Source organism: Colletotrichum tamarilloi (assembly GCF_030869305.1).
Source record: "Colletotrichum tamarilloi strain Tom-12 chromosome Unknown Scaffold_3.1, whole genome shotgun sequence".
Lineage (NCBI taxonomy): Eukaryota > Fungi > Ascomycota > Sordariomycetes > Glomerellales > Glomerellaceae > Colletotrichum > Colletotrichum tamarilloi.
Window position 1 is genome coordinate 362,070 of NW_026849386.1, and position 18,699 is coordinate 380,768.

An 18,699-nucleotide genomic window follows, 5' to 3' on the forward strand; every position below is an offset into this window, starting at 1 on the left:
CGGGCACCCGCACCTATCTTGCGCCTTGGGGTATCTAGGAACCTCCATTCCAGTACGCTGTGCCTGCTGCAGCCGCTGTCAGTGTAACAGTGTCCCGGTCTTGTAGCACTGGATCGACCTGCCGGCGAAACAGCGGCCCGGGAATTTAAGCGATGGTTTAGCGAGGGGAGGCCTGAAAGCATGGGGAGGCAGGGGGGGTTAGCTCGGCAGATCTGGGTCATTACAGACGTGGGGACGGGGAATGTTAGCGCCTGCTGCTCGATAGGTTTCGTGCTACCCTTCTTCCAGTACTGGTCGTACAGCTCCCGGCCCAATCAACCAACGCCAAACCACGACAGCGACGGTAGGACATTGCGTCACATGCCGACCAGCCCTCCGAACATAAAGAAAGACACAACCTATCGATCGAAGCGGGAGAACATTCGAAGCACCAACGAAGCAACCCGACGAACACGCCCCCCCCCTTCCAGTCACATGCAGAGCACCCGCTGGATATTTCTTTGATTGCGCAGAAACCCCCTTTAGGCGAGCGATTACGACGACTATGACTTCTTCGTCTTGGAGATAGTCGCAGGCGCCTCCAAAAGTCTCGTCGATGCACCGAGTTTCACCGCCGCACTCCTGCAAATGGAGATGTCATTCCGCTTTCCCTTTCCCGTCAACGACCCGCGAATGCATCGCGAGGAGGAACTAACGCTGGCGAGAGTCGCTTCTCAGCGAGGCGCCAATGGGCCTTCTCCCCTGGGCACGCCCTTGCCATTTGAGGCGCGAAAGGAGGCCTCTACCGAACCCGCGACACCGTCCCCCTTGCCGACGACGAAGAGGAAATGGGTTTTCGCCGACCCTGTAGCCTTTAGGTGAGCTCTCCTATCCCCCGACTTTGAGACAAGCCCGCGTGCTGATAGTCTCCAAGATACCTAGAAAGCGATCCGGCGGTTACGGTCCTCGAGCGACGAGGAATCTTACAGGGATACGAGTTATACTTGGTCGAACAATGGGCATGTTCGCGGAAATCGCCAACGCTGGTTATTGTCACGTACACGGGTGACCCGAAGCATCAGGTCGTTGTTGGGGTGCTGGCCGTCCCTGCGGACGAGAGCGTATGGTCCGACCGCTTGCGATTCTACTTCAAGGCCATCCATCAGTACCATGCTCGGCCGAAGGAAACGCCGTTGGGCGACGTGATGGTCACGAATCTCAGCAGCTTCCCCTCAGCTCTGACAGTTATCCCCGTACCCGAGGGCGATATACGCACCCATCGGCAGGCCTTCATCGTCAACGAGAACCTCAAGCGACTAGGATGCTCTGGCCGATCTGGCATGAATCTTTCAGACCCCACACCTGCAACCCAGGCCAAATTTTACCAGCTCTACAGGACAAGCGAGAAGGTTCCCTTTACCCAGTCGGCAGTGGAGCTCGTCAAATTGTGCCAAGTCTCTCTATTCATGTTTGGGAAACTGGACATGGAATACATTGACGGTTTACTCTGCGACAAGACTGAAGAGTCTATCGGAAATTGGTGGACAGAGATTGGAGCCGAGTGTTACAATGTTGAGCCCACAGACGGTATCTTGGGTCCAACGACAACGGCAGCCCTGCTTGGACTACTGATGGGCGCCAGGAACCGACTGCACTACTATGGCGCACCTGTGTCCAAGGACGTTTTTGACATTGAAAGCACAAAAAGGGGCATTGGGTACTTCCAGAAGGCGTACAAGCTTGAGCGGACGAGACGTCTGGATCGTCCGACAATACTCAAGCTTCATTCTGTTACGGCAAAAGCTGCTGCCGGTGAGGGCTGGGGCGTGCAGAAGGCAGTCAAGTCCACCGTCGCCGAAATCGGCGGGAAAAGGGGCGAGCTCGTCATCGGCATGGTCGGCGGGAAAGACAAGGCTGGCATAGCTGATATCGAGACGGTAGACATTGACAAGTTCATTGCCCTTGCGTACGGCGAGCGCGCAAAATGGCTCTGGTACGGAAAGCCCAGGAGAGCAGTGCCGGAACTACAAGAGAAGCCGACAGACGTGGCGCAGCCACTTTTCGGAAAGGATGAGGTTGCACCGCCGTCTAGCAAACGAACACAATCATTGCCGCTGGAAGAAGAGCTTCAGAGACAAAAGGAAGAATCGCCTGGTGTTTACTCAACCCCGGCGCCTGCCTCAGCTGTTAGTGTGGTTGAAGGATCGGGAGAGAAAGACGCGCTTAGAAAGACAGTCTTTAAATCGGTTGCTGGCAGAGTCAGTGATGCCAAATCTGGTCTCGGGCGCATAAAAGACGTTGTTGGTACCGGCCTGAGAGGTCACGCGAGTCGGCCTAGTAGAGACGACTTTGGTGAGAATGGCTACAACAGCGCTCCCGGCATCTCAGCTTTGGCGCAGTCTTCGGCAACGTTGTCGTCTCCGGTCATGGTTGGTAGGGCCTTCACGTGGAAAAACAAGCCGGAGGAGTACCTGAATGCCTTTAAGAAAGAGGCAGAAGCTGCTCAGGATTTGAGGGAATCGTCACAGGAGCTTGAGAAGGTTCCCATGATTGCCAAGCCTACGCGCGAGGGGTCAGACCCAAGCTCGACACATGTCGAGGCGGAGAAATTCTCAACACCTCCTAATGGTCCAGTCAAAGACGAGCCTGATCGGATACAAACATCGGTGGCTGGATCTGTGGTTGATGAGGCCGATCTCCAAGGTCCTTTTGAAGCAGAACGAACCAGCAACACGGCCGTCAGCTTCCTCCAGCGGCGACATAGTGTCGCCGTCTCCAGACTCAGGTATAAGCATCCCTTGAACGAAGCCCGCTGGCCTCGACGGCTGTCATTTGGAGACGCCGAAGAAGCGGTTCTCAGATGGGAGGAGATCACCGAGCTCTATGACGACAAGCACTTCTCTACCGCCGATGCGCTGCAGCAGCAGGCCAGCCTGGCCGAGTTCGCTCGAAGCCTGTACGATTCCATCGCCACCATCAAGCGCGAGGTCAACCCCTGGGTCGAGTCAAAGGTCAAGGCCGTAGACGCCCTCGACGAGCACTACGGCCGCGAGCAAGAGGACTTGCAAGCCCTCTACTACCAGCTCAGCGAAGCCTACCACCGCGTCAAGCAGAGCTCGACGGAGCTCATTGCCGAAGAGCGCGCACATATCACCGAGGCCATTAAGGAGGTCGAGGTCCTCGTGGCACGACTCGAGTATGAAATCAACGGGCTCGTGAGCAAGGTGGACGACGTTGAGGATGGCGTCAGGCTATTTGAGAGACAGGTCGAGGACGTGGAGAAGCGCGCCGAGGAGCTCAAGGCGACGCTTGAGACGGAGAGCTGGGCGCACTGGTTCGTCCGAACGCTGACGGGTATCGGTACGGGGCCGAATATTACGAGGGGCTCGTAAGGTGAACGACTAGATCTTTGGCAAGAGCAAGAAGAAGAGAAAGAAAGAGAAGAGACAGAGATATGGTGGTCTTTGGGCTGCATAGCGTGGTTCGTTTTTCATTTTGGTTCGCATCGGGGAAAATACCCAGCAAGGACTTTTTTTCTGGCATCTTTATATTGCGGGATATCTATCAGATGCTGTATACTTAGGCGCAGGATGACATATAATCGCCGGTTCGAGGTTTACTGTGCTACTAGGGAAATATCAATAATGTGTCTGTCACGTGCCTTTTGTGAGGCTTGGTGTGCCTTCCTCTGGGGGGATTAAAATCGCAGTGAAAAAGGCACATGAACTTCTCCGCACAGCCAATGGAGGAGACAATCCAAAGCTAGGGTGAATTCTAGAAGGGATGATTAGTATAGCAATTCTAAGGCTACTTCTCTTGCCCATAGACAAGACTTTGGACCGGATGGCCGTCTCCTCCATCTGAACCCCGGTGCAGTAAGATGGCGTCTGCATCACTGCCTTGCTTCCGTGTCAGATAGCCTTTGAGGACGTTGAGCACCAGAGCTCATGCCTATCAGATGATCGAGCACGATGCCCATCTGATTCCTCAGCTGATGTAAGTGTCAACATACGAGGGTATGCCCAAGAGCGTTGAGACTGAAAGCCATGTGGAAATGGACCTGCGTTCGTTAGCCGCACCTATGAAGCCCGCAATAGTGAGGAAATGGGGGCAGGAGACGGAATCTCCAAGCGCTCTCCTAAAGTTTGGCTACCGAGGACACCTCTCGTGCCTTGTTAGACTCGGCCCTCTTGTCGGCAATCTGTGTGGTACTTCTGTGATCTGTGGGGTCTTTCCGTCGAGATCTTGTTGCTCTCACGCAAATTTTTGCGCTTTCTGATATCTAGTTGCCTGAAGCAACCAGACAGTCCCAATCATGGAGGTTTCCTCCTGCCACTTTTCCCGCATCATTTGACTTCATTGATGCTGACATCGTAAAGAAACACGAGGTCCGCAGATGGGAGGCGGGCCATGATGGCGTTGTGGATGTCAAGAACACAGATCTCATGCAACTAGGGATTATGGCAACTTACCAAGATAGGCTCAAAGATGAAAGAATCTATGACTATCAAAAATTGAAGATGTGAGAGATGCCCCTGAATTGAACCAAGGCCTGGTGAGGGGGTGTGGTTGTGGATATTACGGAGGCCATCCATCATGTCGAGAATGAACACCATCACTTCCAGAGCGACAAAGAGAAGAACACGTCGTCCACTTCGTCGTTCTCTTCGTCTTCTCTGACAACCCAGAGTTAATGTGCTGCAGCTCGTCATAATACTGTGTGATAATACAACCTGGCGGACATACCAGTTGCGGCTGGAATTGGCATCATGAAACGGCACTACACGACAGTAATCTTCGTCATGCACCCAAATGTGTTTGTACGAATATTCAGGATCTAGAACGAAGCAGAATAAGACAGTAAGGCATGGAAATGGGTGCCCAACCCTTGAAAGGCTTCGTGGTAACTCTGCTCGCTCAGTACGCCACAGGGGCTCTCTTTATCACACGTGCGAAACACCTCAATGACTCACTTCAGAGATGGTTTGCCACGAAATTCAAATAATTACTAACACACAGGTAGTCCTATTAGCCATCGACTGACGGCTGGCCCCGAGCCTAGGTAGAAGAGCATGTAAGCTGAGTGTGCCCGTATCTTGGATGCTCGGCGAAAGGAGGGGAAGGGAAGCTGTCGTCGTCATCGAATAGACTGAACTGGACTGGGGACGCAGGGTTTGTAGGATAAACTCTTTGCCTACTACCTTACTCAATGATAGCTGTGGCCTCTATTGTCGTCCTTGACAATATGAGTCTGTGGTGACGCAGTCAAGACTCAATACATAAGCCCCTGCGGTGAAAAAAGGCTTCAGTATAGCTTCATTATATCAGTCCCATCATCTACTTCATCTCTATTTTTTCTAGCCATGTAATGTCCCCTCGCTCAAGCCCCTCTTTTTGTTTCCATTTTCAGACCCCTCAAGACCTCCAATCCCAAACCTCCAGCCCAACACCGCCGACAGCAACCTTACCATCCCCAATAATCTCAACGTCGCCGGCGTCCGCGACGCCGCTATACTCGTCCGCCAGCAACGTGACCTCCTCCACCCCCTCGCGCCACCCGAGCCGCCACATCTTGACCCGCTGGTCATTACTGGCCGTCACAAAGTCCACCTGGCCTCCTCGTCCCCCGAGGACCATGAGACCGTTGATGGCCGCCGCGTGCGCTTTCCTAACCCCGGCTCTCGTCACGGGCTCGAAACCGCCGTCATTCTCGTTATCAGCGTCGCTGCTGCTTCGCGAAACGAGCGTGACGATGCCCAACGCGTTGTCGTCGCCGCCGGTGAGGACCACAGCCCTGTCACCGGACGTGTAATGGACATCGAGGGCCTTGATGCTACTCTGGTGAATCCGCTCCGTGTGCCGCAGGATGTACTCGGACCCCTGAGACCGCCAGACAGCAAGACACCCGTCCGTCGCGGCCGTAATGACATCAAACACGCCGTCCCGGACCCGGAGGTGCCGCGCTTGCGTCAGGCAGGCACCGGTGTACTGGCCCTTGAAGAGTAACTCGAAGCCTTGGCCGCGTGTATACCGGTACGTCTTGACAAACGAGTTGGAAAAGGCCATGGTGACGGCGACGCTGCCTTTCTCTTCCTTGTCCAGCGCCACGACGTCGAAGCTTGTGATCCGAAGGTCCCCGTCCTCGCTCTTATCCGCAAACACGGCCTCGCGCATCAACCCCAACCCCCTATCGCCGAGATCGCACGCCCGCCAGGCCATGAACTCCTCGTTTCCGCTGCAGCTGAAGAGCAGGTCCTCGCCGAGCCACTTGAGGGACTGTAACCCAGCGGTATGAACCTTGACGATCTTGACGCAGCGCAGCTCCCGTCTTTCATCAGGCGAAGCACCGCCGGCGGTGGTGTACTCCCAGATGCGAATCGAAGTGTCCTCAGAGCCGGTGGCGATGTAGCGACGAGGTCCAGAGTTGCTAGAGTGCCCCGAGTACGCGATGGCGCGGACCTCGCGGCCGTGGGACCCGCGCTTGAGGGTGCGGTGGTGGGTTGCGGCGACGGAGGGGCTGTGCTGGGTGTAGACTCCCAGGGTGGCGGCTTTGTTGAAGACGAAGCGCATGCCGTGGTCTCGGTCTCCGTCCCTGTTGCTGTTTTGGTGGCCTTGCCGGGTGTAGGCAAAGGCGCGGTGCGCGCCGCCGCAATCAACGCGGAGAATCTCCTCGTGCCGCGTCTCGTTCCACACGATGAAGTTCTTACTGCGGAAACCGCAGAGGATCAGGTCGCCGCTGTCAGACAGCCATGCGTCTTCGAGGTTCGGCACCGCTGCGGGCGCGGTCTCGTGGCGCAGATGGATGCCGGAAGCGGAGGTCTCGTAGACGCGATAGTTTCCGTCGCGGCTCGTCGTGATGATGTGAGATGCCGCCGCCGCTGCAGAGGTAGTAGATGAGGTGGGGAAGACGTTGATGGATGTGATTGCGTCGCCGGAGCGGCGATCCGGTGCCGGGAATGGGATGAGCTGCTGCTCACCCTCCGCGCGGCGAAACACGGACACGTAGCCGTGGCGCGAGCCGAGGACGAGGAGGTCGTTGACCTGGCAGGCGGCCGTGACGACGAACCTGCTGTCGAGCTCGGGGACGGGCACCATGGAAGTTACGGTCGAGGCGTCGAGGTCGAGCGTGAGGATCTGCATGGCGTCCCCGCTGCCCAGCATGGTGACGAGGAACTCGAGCTTCTTGTCCGATGCCCCCGCATCCTCTGCCGAAGATTTCAGCAGGGGGAATATATCTGCTACTTTACCGGGCACCGTGCCGACTTGCTGGATAGTCGAGTCGCGGTAGAGTAGAATCTTCTTGTTGGCCGTGCCTACCAGCGCCAGGCCCGGGGCCGGGCTCTTCAAGCTCGTGCAGGCGTTTAGGGCGCGCATCATCTCCCCATCGGTCCCGATCTGTGTCCACGTGAGTTCCGGTCCAAAGGAGCCGACGAGGAGACGGCCGGTGGTGCTCGTCGCGACGATGGTGTCCTCGTGGACGAACGCGAAACGTTGAAAGGCCTCTTTTGTTTCCAAGGGGATCGCGTGGTCGGGGTTTCGCGGGGCCAGCTTGCTGACCACGTCCCGCATCACCAAAGTCTGCAGCTCGCTCGGGAGTTCTCGCAGCTTAGATGCCGTTGTGTTGCTGCTGCTTCTGCCGCTTTCGCTGCCGCCAGCAACGCAGGAACGTTCCGAGAAGAGATTAATCTTACTGTCCGCGCCGCCCGTAGCGACCAGAACCTGCCCGTTAGCCTTCTCCGTGATGGCGGTAACCCAGATGTGTTTCCCGTCGTGGCGGGCATACGTCTCCTTATACGTGATGCTCGCAGCCACGACGGGCGCCTCGCCACCTTTGACCGCGGCGGCCGACTTTGCTCTCCGCCGCCAGGCCTCGAGGTCGACGTCCAGAGACCAGGCTTGCAGCGTAGAGTCCTCGCCAAAAGAGTACACCGTCGCGGGACGCCCCTTCGCCAGCTCGTCGAGGCCTCCCAGAGGGAACCTGACGTGCCAGATGCGCGAGATGTGGCCCATGACCATGGCCAGTGGCGCGCTGGAGGCAACTTGTGTTGTTGTGAGATCTGTGGCAGCGGCAGCAGTAGCAGGGGCGGCAGACGAAGAACCTCCGAAGCCAGTCTCCCTAGCCTCGCCAAAGGCGTCATACCGCAAACGCGGCGAGCCCGGTCTCTCCGTGATATCCCAGATGCGAATCGTCCGGTCATCACTGCAACTCGCGAGCAGCCTCGCCGTGCACCCTCCGCCGAGGTCGATCTCACGCGAGATATCGACGCCAAAGATGGAGCCCTCGTGGCCCGTGAAGACGAAGAGGACCTCGCACCAAGACTTGCTCCCGTCCTCTTCAGCGCCAGTTGCGGCTCCATCGCTGGAGAAGTGGCACTTCCAGACAATAATCTCGCCAAAGACCGTGCCGCCGGCCACGAGTACAGAGGTCTCTGACAGCCACGTCAGGTTCGCCGAGTACAGGATCGGCCGGGACGGCGACACGATGCGACCGAACGAGACCGTTTTCCCATCACTCCCCACGGAGAACTCGAGGACTTCGTTGTGCGCCGTGATGAGCACGCCGCGGTCCGGGTCCTCAGGGCAAATGACGCCGTCGTAGATCCAGTCCGGCGCCTTGGCCTCGATAATCTCTACCGGTGTCGTCGCCACCACGGCCTCACCCTCACCACCGCCACCGAGGATGAGCTCTTCGATGACGGCAGCAGAAACGACGGTGACGGCTTGGTTCCCCCAAAGCAGCACATGCCGCCGCTCACCATGCCCTGCAGCGGCAGCAGCAACATGAATACCGTGAATGGGCTGGGCGTGGAAAATCCCCAACTGGCACCGCAACCGGCCCTCGCCATCGTACACCTTCAGCTCCGTGTCCTCGCCGGCGAGCAGGTACGTCTCGCCATCCCTGGCGTTGAAGAAGCTGAGGCCGGTGACGGGGGTGAAGTAGTGATCCCTCTGCAGGGGTCCGGCTACGAATTGCTGTTTCCCATTTCGTTAGCTCAAGGTACATATTTCTCACTCCCCATCTTCCTGTATGAGAAAGAGGCAATATGTGAATGCTATTTTAAGAGGCTAGGAGGGCATGGATTACTAACTGCATGGCGACGGTTCATGAGGAGAAAGAGCGGGCAGCCGTTCGAAGACTGGCCTGCCCAAGTCGGGTAATATCTGACTCTCTGTGCGTCTTCACTTGGCTAAGGAGAAAAAAAAAAAGTCTCACTAGAGGGGTTGTCCTAGCGTTTAGAAAAAGCGAGAGGTTTGAATCCTGATGCAGTGCGTTTCTTGTGAATGGTGGTTGCCTAAGGTCTCAGGAGCATGATGCCAGTCTTTTGCGGCTGAGCTTAGCTGAGCTGGTTGCATTAAAGGTCCTTCCTCCGGTAAGCACTTGATGGTGGTTAGGATGTAATGTGGTGGATCGAGTCATCGTCCACCCCTCTGCTGATTTTGGTGGAGTTTTTTCACTTTGGTGGTTTTTTTCTGTGAGAAATGTCGAGGTGTTTCTTTAACAGTGTCAATACACCCCGAATTGCACGTTGTTTGGGATTTGCCCACCATCTCAGATGCAAGTCACGATTCAATCGTAGAATATGCTCTCTCATATGAAACCTACACATTTCACTTTGCCAGGGACAGAAAATTTTGTAAAACTCTAGTCTGTTTTTTGTAATTGCTCTTTAAGCATGTTGGAATTCTATAAACAATAAAGCCTGGATGGGGGTATCTCCAATCCCGAGCAGTCCACTAAAGCAATCAACTGTCGTCATCCCCCCTGACGATCATCTTCGTCCCAGAGCTACTAAACATTCATATCCACCTCCGTGCGTGTCCATCGTTCTCATGATAGTGAGCCGTTACCCAACGCCAACAATGCTGAAAATCAAAAGTGCTGCCAAATCAAACGGCTTCCCTCGTACAAAAGATTACCACACCGCGAACTCTCAAATGCTAAACTTAAGAGCGGTGGGAGTAAGGCTCGTAAGCAGTGTCACCACGGGCACCGCTGGCGTAGCGGGGAGCACCGTACTGGGTAGCCTGCTGCTGCTTGTAGTAGCCGTTCTCCTCGTGAATGGGCTGGTAGCTGCTGGACTGGGGAAGAAGCTTCTCGCCATCACTGTTGCGCTTGCGGTCCTTGCGGGTGTGGCTGGGAGCGCAGCAGCAGATGGTGAACATCCAGAAGAAGCCGGCGCCAAGAGCGAGAGCGGCAGAGATCCAGATGAGGGCGAGGAAGCTGTTGTTGAAGCCGGCAGAGACACCGTAGTACTTGGCAGTACCCTCAACAGCGCCAACGACAATGACAGACATGGCGGTGGAGAGGGCGGCGGAAGCGCAAACGGCGACGGAAGCGAGAGATGCGACAAGGAAGGTGATGCAGGACATGACACGAGTGCAGTTGGCGAAGATGCCGAAGACGATCTCGAGACCCAGGGCGATGAAGGCGATGATGTAGGCAACCTGAGTCCACTTGGTAGCGGTCTTGAAGGCGGAGAGGGCAGTGGTAACCTCATCAGGAAGCTCGATCTTGCGGCCGGCAGCAGTGCCAATGGTCTCGAGGGTGGAGGTGTTCAGGTAAGATGAAGCCCAGTCGAACTTGGCCTTGGTGCAGGTCTTGTCGCCGTTGGTGTCGGTGGTGCAGTAACCCCAGAGAGCGATGTCGTAGAGGTTGTCGAGGCCAAGGTCGGCAGCGGTGATGTTACTGGTCTGAGTGGTGGAGGAGTCGGTGGCAGCCTTGGTGATGGCGTTGTCACCATCGCCGGTGAGAAGAGCGCGGTCGTGGTACTTTCCAAAGTTGACTGCCTTGACGTCCCTTGAGACTATACTTGATACGGAAGCAGGGTTGATCTCGAGATCGGTGAGGTTGACGCGGAACATGTAAAGGTCCTTGTTGGAAACACCGCCGAGAGCAGCAACCAGCAGGAAGATCATGGAACCAACGCTGAGGATGAATGGCAGAGCCACGCAGATAACACGGCCGACACCCATTTTTTCTGTGTTATTGAAGATTGTTGTATAAGAGTTTAGAGTTGTAGTTATTTGCAGTAGGCCGACTTCGGTAAGTGGGTCGTCGGCTTGTCGTCAACGAGTGTAACTAGGAAAGCAACGATCGTTGGTAGGTGAGTGGTGTGTGTGTATGTAAAGAGGGAGAGGGGAAGGAAAGGGAAGATGGGAAGCCCTTTTTGAGAGTAGTGTGTATGCGAGAGAGAGGCAAGCGGATGTGAGTGTGATGAGTGTTAGAAGTAGGAGGCTGACACAGACGGACGAGCGTTGATGTTTATAAAACCGTAGGAAGAGGGAGCAGGAGCGCAGGTGCAGGCTTGGAAGTGCCGTTACGTATTTTTGCGTAAGGCACAGTACGGCAAGGAAGGCGCAGGGCGGGCAGGTTGGGGCACTTGCACTTTGCTTTGCTTTGCTTTGCTTTGCTTAGCTTTGCTTGGGGGTGTGGGCAGGCCGCAGTGGGTGGGCGGTGGGCAGTGGGCACCGTGGGAAGCGGAACATGGACAGGGACGCGGACGTGGCGCAGTACCGCGAAGTCGCGAACAGTGAACACGGCACCAGCTTTTTTTGGTGGAGATGGGACGGCTACCACCACTGTGCTCCGTACAATAGGGCAGTATGTGATTAGGTAAGGCAGCTATTCACTTTTCTTCAAGCCTCCGCAGTAGGTATTGGCACACACAGCAGCAGTAAGGCAAAGATTGCGTTGCTGACGGGCTACACAGTAGCGGGCCACGACTCAGCCCCCGGCTTTACTAGGAACACCCATGACCCTGGAGAATCCCTCGACCGAGCAACGGCGTCGACAGGACAGCCAGACCCCAGGCTGCCAGATAGCAGACGGGAGCCGAACCGTAAACCAACGAGGTGCGGGAGCGCTGCTATGCTGTGCTGTGCTAAGTATTCTGTGGCTCTCCTCTCCTCCACTCTTTTCTCCGAGCCTCTTTCTTGACGTGTGGTGGTCCTGGTGGTGGTGTTTTTTTCGTCCTCTTCCTCCCACATGCCGTGCAAAAACACTGTATCGAACGCGACTCTCGAATCATCACCCATGTCCGCACATGTCCGCAAGGCATTCACGCATGCAAACTTGCCGTCTTGGCCTTTGACGATGGAAATGACCGATGCAGCACCTTCCAAACACTGCTATGTGTCCGCTCCAGAAGCTCTGCTACTACTCTATTCTTTCTGTCAGGACACAGACATTGAAGCCAGCCGGGGAACAAGATGGGGAAGGCCTGGAATTAGGAATAAAGGTACGGATAGATGCTGACAGCCTGACAGGGATGTCCATCCGTAGGGCAGCGTGAGCAGGTACCATGGTGACGCCACAGGCAAGTACCTCTCTGGCTATGCTGCCTGCGCACGGGTACCTTCTGACACTGGCGTCAAACCTTGCTCACCTTCACCTGTCGAGCCCGGGATTCTGTTCCCTCGAGATCCTGCTGCCTCAGCTTCACCAGATTGCTTCAACAGATTCACCTTCAAAATGATCAATGACTTCTCCAAGAGATATGCGGACTTGAGATGTTTCGAACCATATGCATGCCAATCGTCATCATTGAAAGGACGGGATGCGATGCCGGCCAGTCTATGAGTTGGGCTTGGGACGACTTCCATTCGGACTAGGAAGTAACAAGTCCAATCTCACTGTACAGCAAAAGCCGCCGCAGATTGATTGAACGTAGAGCCGGGCCAAGAGCCAGGCCAAGAAACCATGGAGCTGAGCTTAGAATATGCTATTGTAGAGATACCCACCTAGGCCGAAAGAAGATAAACTACCTCAAAGACTCAAGTGAGGACGGCGTGATAAAGCCGACATATGTGTGACTGATTGTTATTCCCGAACAGCGAAAGGTCTTCGGGAAGTTGGAACGTTTCCACTTTGTGTGCTTTGCTTCTCTCATCCCGTCGTACGCGTCCATGGCCTCGTACCTCTCATTCGTCCTTGGCTTTTTGTGGCCGGTCGGACTCGTGGAAGGTCGGAAAAAGATGAGATGGAACGGCGCACCAAGCATCATCATCGCACACTGTGATCACTGTATACTGTCGTGTACAGAGCTTCACACAGAGTTTGGAGAAACATGAACCCCCGGCCAGGCCAACCTCCCAAATCCCATGGAGAAACATGGGAATGAGTGGTCCTTGTCTGATATCACCATCCTTGGGGAACAGCCGATCGCTGGTGTGTTGCTTGAAGGATAAGTAAACTAGAGGCGACTAGAGCAAGAAACAAAACAGGTCCAACAGGTTCAATGTGCTCATCAGAGTCGCATCTACATCAACGATTTGCCTTGATCGGCAGCCCGTCTCGTTGTCTGACACGTCCCAAGCTTGCTAGTTTGGGCTCCATCCGTCCACGCAATTAAAGTGGTCCGGGGGTTCGTCATCCTGCGGAGGCTCAGCTCTGTTTTCTTTTGCTCTTCCTTCTCACAAGTTCACAAGTGCGGGAGAGAGAGAATTACGGCAGCACAAAAGTGGCCTAGTGTGTTTTTGTAACACTTTGCACTGCAGCACTTGGCACCGGATTATTCAATGCCCACGTCCCGAATTCTTCTTTTTGCCATACCTAGGTCTATTCTGTACCTTACTGCGCATTTACGAATACCGCCAGCCCAGCATCATCCACATTTCGACGGCCCCCTGTACGGATATTCGTAGTCAGCTCAGCCCCACGGGACGTGCTTGGTAACAACCGGCTATCGAGTTCGAGCTAGGCTGGCTGGCTGGGCTGGGTGAGGTGGTATTAATGATGGTGGCTGGTCATCTTTTCGGGCTTCGCCAGATCGCCCACTTAGAAGTTGAGACCCGCTTCCCATTCCCCCCAATTCCCACTAGCACCAGCCGATGAGGCGGAATGGAACCCTCTTTTTCTGTGTGTGTGTCTCTCCCAGCTAATTTTAGAAACATCCTCCCGTCTCTTGTCTTCTTCCCTCCCACAATTCGTCCAACACCGCCCAACTGCCAACCAAACGGGCCACCAACGCCCGGGTCCAACAACCACATTCCGGTCGTCGGCGCCGAATCACGCATCGCGAGGCTCAGTTCCAATACGGGGCCCTCCCGAGGGCCTTGTGGCTCCATGCTCTCTCAATTTTTTAAGGTTGCCGAGCTTTTTCTCGAACAGCCTATTGAATCCATCGTCATTGGCTGGTCACGACCTCTCGACCCGTGACGAAGCCATCACCGCCACCATTGTCCAGCGCAAACTCCAGGAACAGGGCCCGAACCCATAGATTAGCTCCCGTGCCGTCCTCGCCTACCTCGGCGAGAAAGCAAAGAAACATGAATCCACTCGACCACCTTATCAATATACACTATCAACCTCTGATGCATGCTGCGCGGCGGTGACATCTAGCCTGCTTCCTAAAGAGGGGCCGCCGTTGATGGCTCTTGAACAAAACCCAATTCCCTGGCCCCGCCAGCGATGTCGAGTCTCTTTACCAGTTGTGGGCTCGCAGCACCTCTCAGCCTTTTGCTGATTTGACAGCTCCCGCAAAGTACGCAGTACGTACGACTCGACCGCGAACACCATCGTGGCTCGGCTACACCAAGCTCTACCTTTGCATCTCGGCGTGGAGCTTCTGCTCGCTAGAGGCTAGAGCTCGAATTTTGGCTCATGGGGCTTGTGGAGAGACGAACTCTGGCCGCTGCAGCTTTGCGTTGGTTCGTCGCATTATCTGAATCTCGTCATCGTTGTTACTGCACTGCTGCACTTGGCAAAGAGATATGCCCAACAGACCCATTCCTGCCCCATGTCGTGTAAGTTGTTCTTTTCTGCCATGCTTCTTTGGTGTTTTGTTTGCTTCCTTATTTGGCAGTACTTGGACTATTATTCGCATCTCAGGCCTTGGCTGCAACGCTGCCCGTCGAGGAGCTAATACCCAGATGCCCATTGCCATGCTGCACCGCGTACGGAGTACATCCCGGGAAACAGAAGTGCGATCAAACCTCGAATTTTTCTCCGTCCCCCACTCACCTCACGCCGCGACTGCAAGAGCCTCGAACGACGTTTTCGAAAAAGTTCAACTCGAGTCGAGATCCGTTCAGCGGCGAGAGCGAGATTTCGAGAGACCCTGAATCCCAGGCGGGGACAAGTCTGGCAGGGGAGGGGCCTGCAATAGCGGTCCCCCAGATATAGGACCACCAACCACGCAACCTTCTTTTGGCCGACTTCCGAGTCCATCCTGATAAATAAGACAGCCACCGAGAATCAGAGCTGGTTTGACGGTTCGGGGGTCCATGTCCGGCGGGGCCAGACACCAATGCCCCTCCCTCCCGAAGGCGGCGATGCCGGCTTGACGCGTGGTGCACGGCGGCGGCATTACAAGACATCTCACCATCCGCATGAACTCGCTCTCGCGCGGCCGGCTTGGTGGCGTATTCATACCTCGGAATGCCGACTTGGACGAACCCTACCGACTGACCGAGTTTTGCGCGCGGTTATGCCCACCTGCGGTTCGGTGAGGACTCGTGTGTCTCTGCGTCTTCGGAGGGTCAAGAAGTCACCTGGTATTTCAATTTATCCCGTCTGGCTGCATGTGTGCGCTCTGGAAACGATACTCCCGATTTCGTGAATCACACTACGTTCCTCAAACTTCTATGAGACCTACGGCGCCAACCTGCAGCTGCATAACCTATCATGGGCCACACACACAACGCGGCTTGCCGTCTCAGCTGCCTTTCCCAGATTCCTGTTTGCTGGATTTTCTGGCAACGTGGGAGCCAGAAAACCGCTTCCCCCCGCCATTTTTTGAGGCCCTCCTCAACCACCTTGGTCGCACGGCAGCCAGGTGCAGCACGTGCTCGCATGGACGCGGGGACAACGCACCGAAGGAATGTATCACACCTATTTTCTAGAATGGAATCTCAGCGTCGGGATCCTCATTTCATCCAACCTTTTCTCGATTCGCTCGTCCTTGTCCTTTTGGGCCGTTGGTCGTGTGGGGAGGAGGATGATCAGTCAGTGTCTATTACACCGCTGCACTGGAGCCGGAAGATCGGAGGTTTGAGAGACAGTTATTACTTTCCTGGATTCGAGAGCGACTGCAAGTGGTGATGCGACTCATCAAACAGACATGCACGCGGGCGTGTGGATGAATGTGAACCATCAACGAATCCTCGGCTCATGATCAAACGCAGAAACGATGTTTGAAAGCACTCGAACCGTTGAAAGGTAAAAATGGTACCATGCGGAGCACAAGTATTGACAATGTGACCCAAAAGGCTACCTAGGTAATGATCGCACGATGGTCACTTCTCAACATCTTCCCGTGTCTTCCACCCCCTTCACACGTATCTTCCCCTTCGGCTTTCCTCCCCTCTCCTCCCCTCCCCTCTCGTCTCATCTCATCTTTGTCTTGTTCCTTCCTCCCTCCCCTCTCCGCCGGACTGCCACACCCAAACTCGAACGCGCATACGTATAGCTGGGAAGTACCTAGCATTTGCTCTAAAGACGATAATGCAACACCAGAAAGTGAACACGCGTCGGATACCAGCAGCGCAAGAGAAGCGGGTAGTTTTACACGGAGTAATTGGTAGCAGAAAAGGCCTGCTAAGATACGTTGACACGTTGGACAGGAACCACTCAAGTGTCGTCACTGGGGAAAGGCGGTCGAAATCTGACCGAGCGGGAGCGGGACGGTGGAGGAGAGGGGAGGGGGAGAATGGGTGGCAAGAAACAAGAGGTAAGTATCCGTAGCTTCTCCTCATTCCTCCAGTCCAGTAGGAGAGAATATAAGCCGTTGTTGGTGCCATGATGATAGTGGTGGTGGTGGTGGTGCGGCGGAGGAGGTCCAGGCCCCCGGGCTATCTGCTGGCGGAGAACTTATTCCTCCTTGGGTGATGGTCTCATTGGCACCAAACCTTGTCCCTTTTTCTCCTCTTGCGAGCAGGACGAGCTGCAGCAGTCACCACTGCGCTTGCACGTTGGAATGGGTCATGGATAGATAGATGGTGATCCAATTCTGGGGCCTGACCACTCGGCTTGTCTTGCGCTGAGCCTCAACGCACTGTGGTCTGACTGGCTGCCAAGCTTGAAATGGGGAATAACGAGCAGCAATAAAGAGAGAGCAATGAGGGGCTCTACTCTGTACAAGGTAGGCATACCTAGGTGCCGATAGAGTGACTGCATCGTGCACAAAGTCAATGTGTGTAAATGTGGTGCGATTTCTCCTCTTCATTCTGTGCAGTGTAGGATGAAACTTGGCTCCAGTCTTGGGAATACCCCTTCTGCGTGAACGTGTGCTTACTGATCTGTCTGCCAACTTGAATGTATTCTTGCCATGTACCTAATGAAGTGTCGTGCCGGGACTCTCTCTTTTCTTCGTCTCAACCTTTTCTCTGCAACATCGACACAGGGGTTGGAGCTCGAAAAAAGGATCAATTACCCAAGCGCTTTTACACTTTGTGTGTGGCTACGGATACTTTCATCCCAGCATAAATCATCTGGCTCATCTGGCTCATCTGGCTGGGCCATGTTGGATTTTTCAACTCAATTCCGCCTGCAGAAGGCAAACCAAGGTCCGGTTTCCATCTCTCGTGAGGGTCAATCAAGGTTATCAGAGATAAGCACCCAACACACCACACCTATTGCCCAATATGTCCCACACATTTGCCCTCCTCCCTTGTCTACCCTAGATCAATTCCATTGCCCAAAAGCAGGGCAGCATAAGGGAAGCTGAACAAGCGTGACAAGGGCAGAGCAAGGTAACAGATATATTTACGAGCTGTGCAGCAGAGAGTGTCACAGACAAGCTGAAGGTCAGGCCAGCCCAGCCCAGTTTAGCCCGTGGGTTTCAGACACCAACGACAGGGAAAATAGTACAAGAAGAAAAAAAAAACGGTGACCCAACTCCATCTCTGGATCCTTGGCAGCGCATCATAGCACCACAGCACCCGGCCACTAACCAAGAACTTGGGACCTTGATCTTGGGACTCTTGGGTGCCACTGGTGCTTGGGGGCAACGAGCGACCAGGCACACAGCTGGAATTCCTGGAACTCGGTTGAACCGGGGACTGGACTGGACTTGGACTGGACTCGTCCTCTTTTTGAGTAGAGTCTGATGGATGGTACTAACTTTCTCACCACCACCCACCTCACCTAACCGGGCTCACTTCAGTTCACCATTCAAACCACCTTCACGCCACACACAAACAAGTACATCAAAGTCCATCTTCCCAGAACACCAGACCACTTACCCCTTCTTGCACAATACACCGGCTGCTGTCCCGACAACTTTGTGCATTGCGTGCGCCTCGAACAACCTTGGCCCACCCAGTAGTTGCCAATTGCTCTGTACGGATATCCTTCCAAGGTTCTCCAATTTATCTGTCCACCTGTCTTACCTGAGCAACAACAACACGCGCACGCTGCTGCACGTACACAAAGGAACCCCCCTCGCCATCTTTGCCGCTGCCAACTGCTGTTCTTCCGCCTCTTTCTATCTTCCATTGCCAATTAATTACTCAACCTTACCGACCACCCACCACTGCTGTTCTACCTTGCTCGTGCAGACTACCACTACTAGAATACTACTACTACCACTACCACTTTACGACTTTACCACCACCGCTTGGTACACACATCAACTTGCTGGCTACATCCGTCATAGCCCCCCCGCATTCCATTGAGCCTGCGACTACTTTAGCACACCTCAGGTATCTGTAGCCTTTCCACAGAAGGTGCCTCTTAGTCCCTCTGTCCATCGAGGTACAGAGCCCAATTCTAATACCCAC

At 54.9% G+C, this 18,699-nt stretch overlaps 5 protein-coding genes across 5 annotated transcripts; 3 read left to right on the forward strand and 2 right to left on the reverse strand.

Annotated features, from left to right (window-relative positions):
- Window positions 1-180: 180 nt before the first annotated feature.
- On the forward strand, window positions 181-3,371 carry CTAM01_01299 (uncharacterized protein; the record flags this gene model as incomplete). Its single annotated transcript, XM_060517341.1, has 3 exons — window positions 181-343; window positions 569-857; window positions 914-3,371. The coding sequence occupies 3 exons, from the start codon at window positions 181-183 to the stop codon at window positions 3,369-3,371; spliced, it is 2,910 nt and encodes a 969-aa protein (XP_060387802.1).
- Window positions 3,372-5,394: 2,023 nt separating this feature from the next.
- On the reverse strand, window positions 5,395-9,086 carry CTAM01_01300 (WD domain-containing protein; the record flags this gene model as incomplete). Its single annotated transcript, XM_060517342.1, has 2 exons — window positions 5,395-8,952; window positions 9,069-9,086. 2 exons carry the CDS (start codon window positions 9,084-9,086, stop codon window positions 5,395-5,397), a joined length of 3,576 nt encoding a protein of 1,191 aa, XP_060387803.1.
- Window positions 9,087-9,924: 838 nt separating this feature from the next.
- On the reverse strand, window positions 9,925-10,953 carry CTAM01_01301 (SUR7 protein; the record flags this gene model as incomplete). The annotated part of the gene is made up of 1 exon (XM_060517343.1): window positions 9,925-10,953. One exon carries the CDS (start codon window positions 10,951-10,953, stop codon window positions 9,925-9,927), a length of 1,029 nt encoding a protein of 342 aa, XP_060387804.1.
- A 1,012-nt stretch (window positions 10,954-11,965) lies between these two features.
- CTAM01_01302 (uncharacterized protein) lies at window positions 11,966-12,559 on the forward strand (the record flags this gene model as incomplete). Its single annotated transcript, XM_060517344.1, has 2 exons — window positions 11,966-12,218; window positions 12,297-12,559. The coding sequence occupies 2 exons, from the start codon at window positions 11,966-11,968 to the stop codon at window positions 12,557-12,559; spliced, it is 516 nt and encodes a 171-aa protein (XP_060387805.1).
- Window positions 12,560-17,246: 4,687 nt separating this feature from the next.
- On the forward strand, window positions 17,247-17,645 carry CTAM01_01303 (uncharacterized protein; the record flags this gene model as incomplete). The annotated part of the gene is made up of 1 exon (XM_060517345.1): window positions 17,247-17,645. The coding sequence occupies one exon, from the start codon at window positions 17,247-17,249 to the stop codon at window positions 17,643-17,645; it is 399 nt and encodes a 132-aa protein (XP_060387806.1).
- Window positions 17,646-18,699: the final 1,054 nt, after the last annotated feature.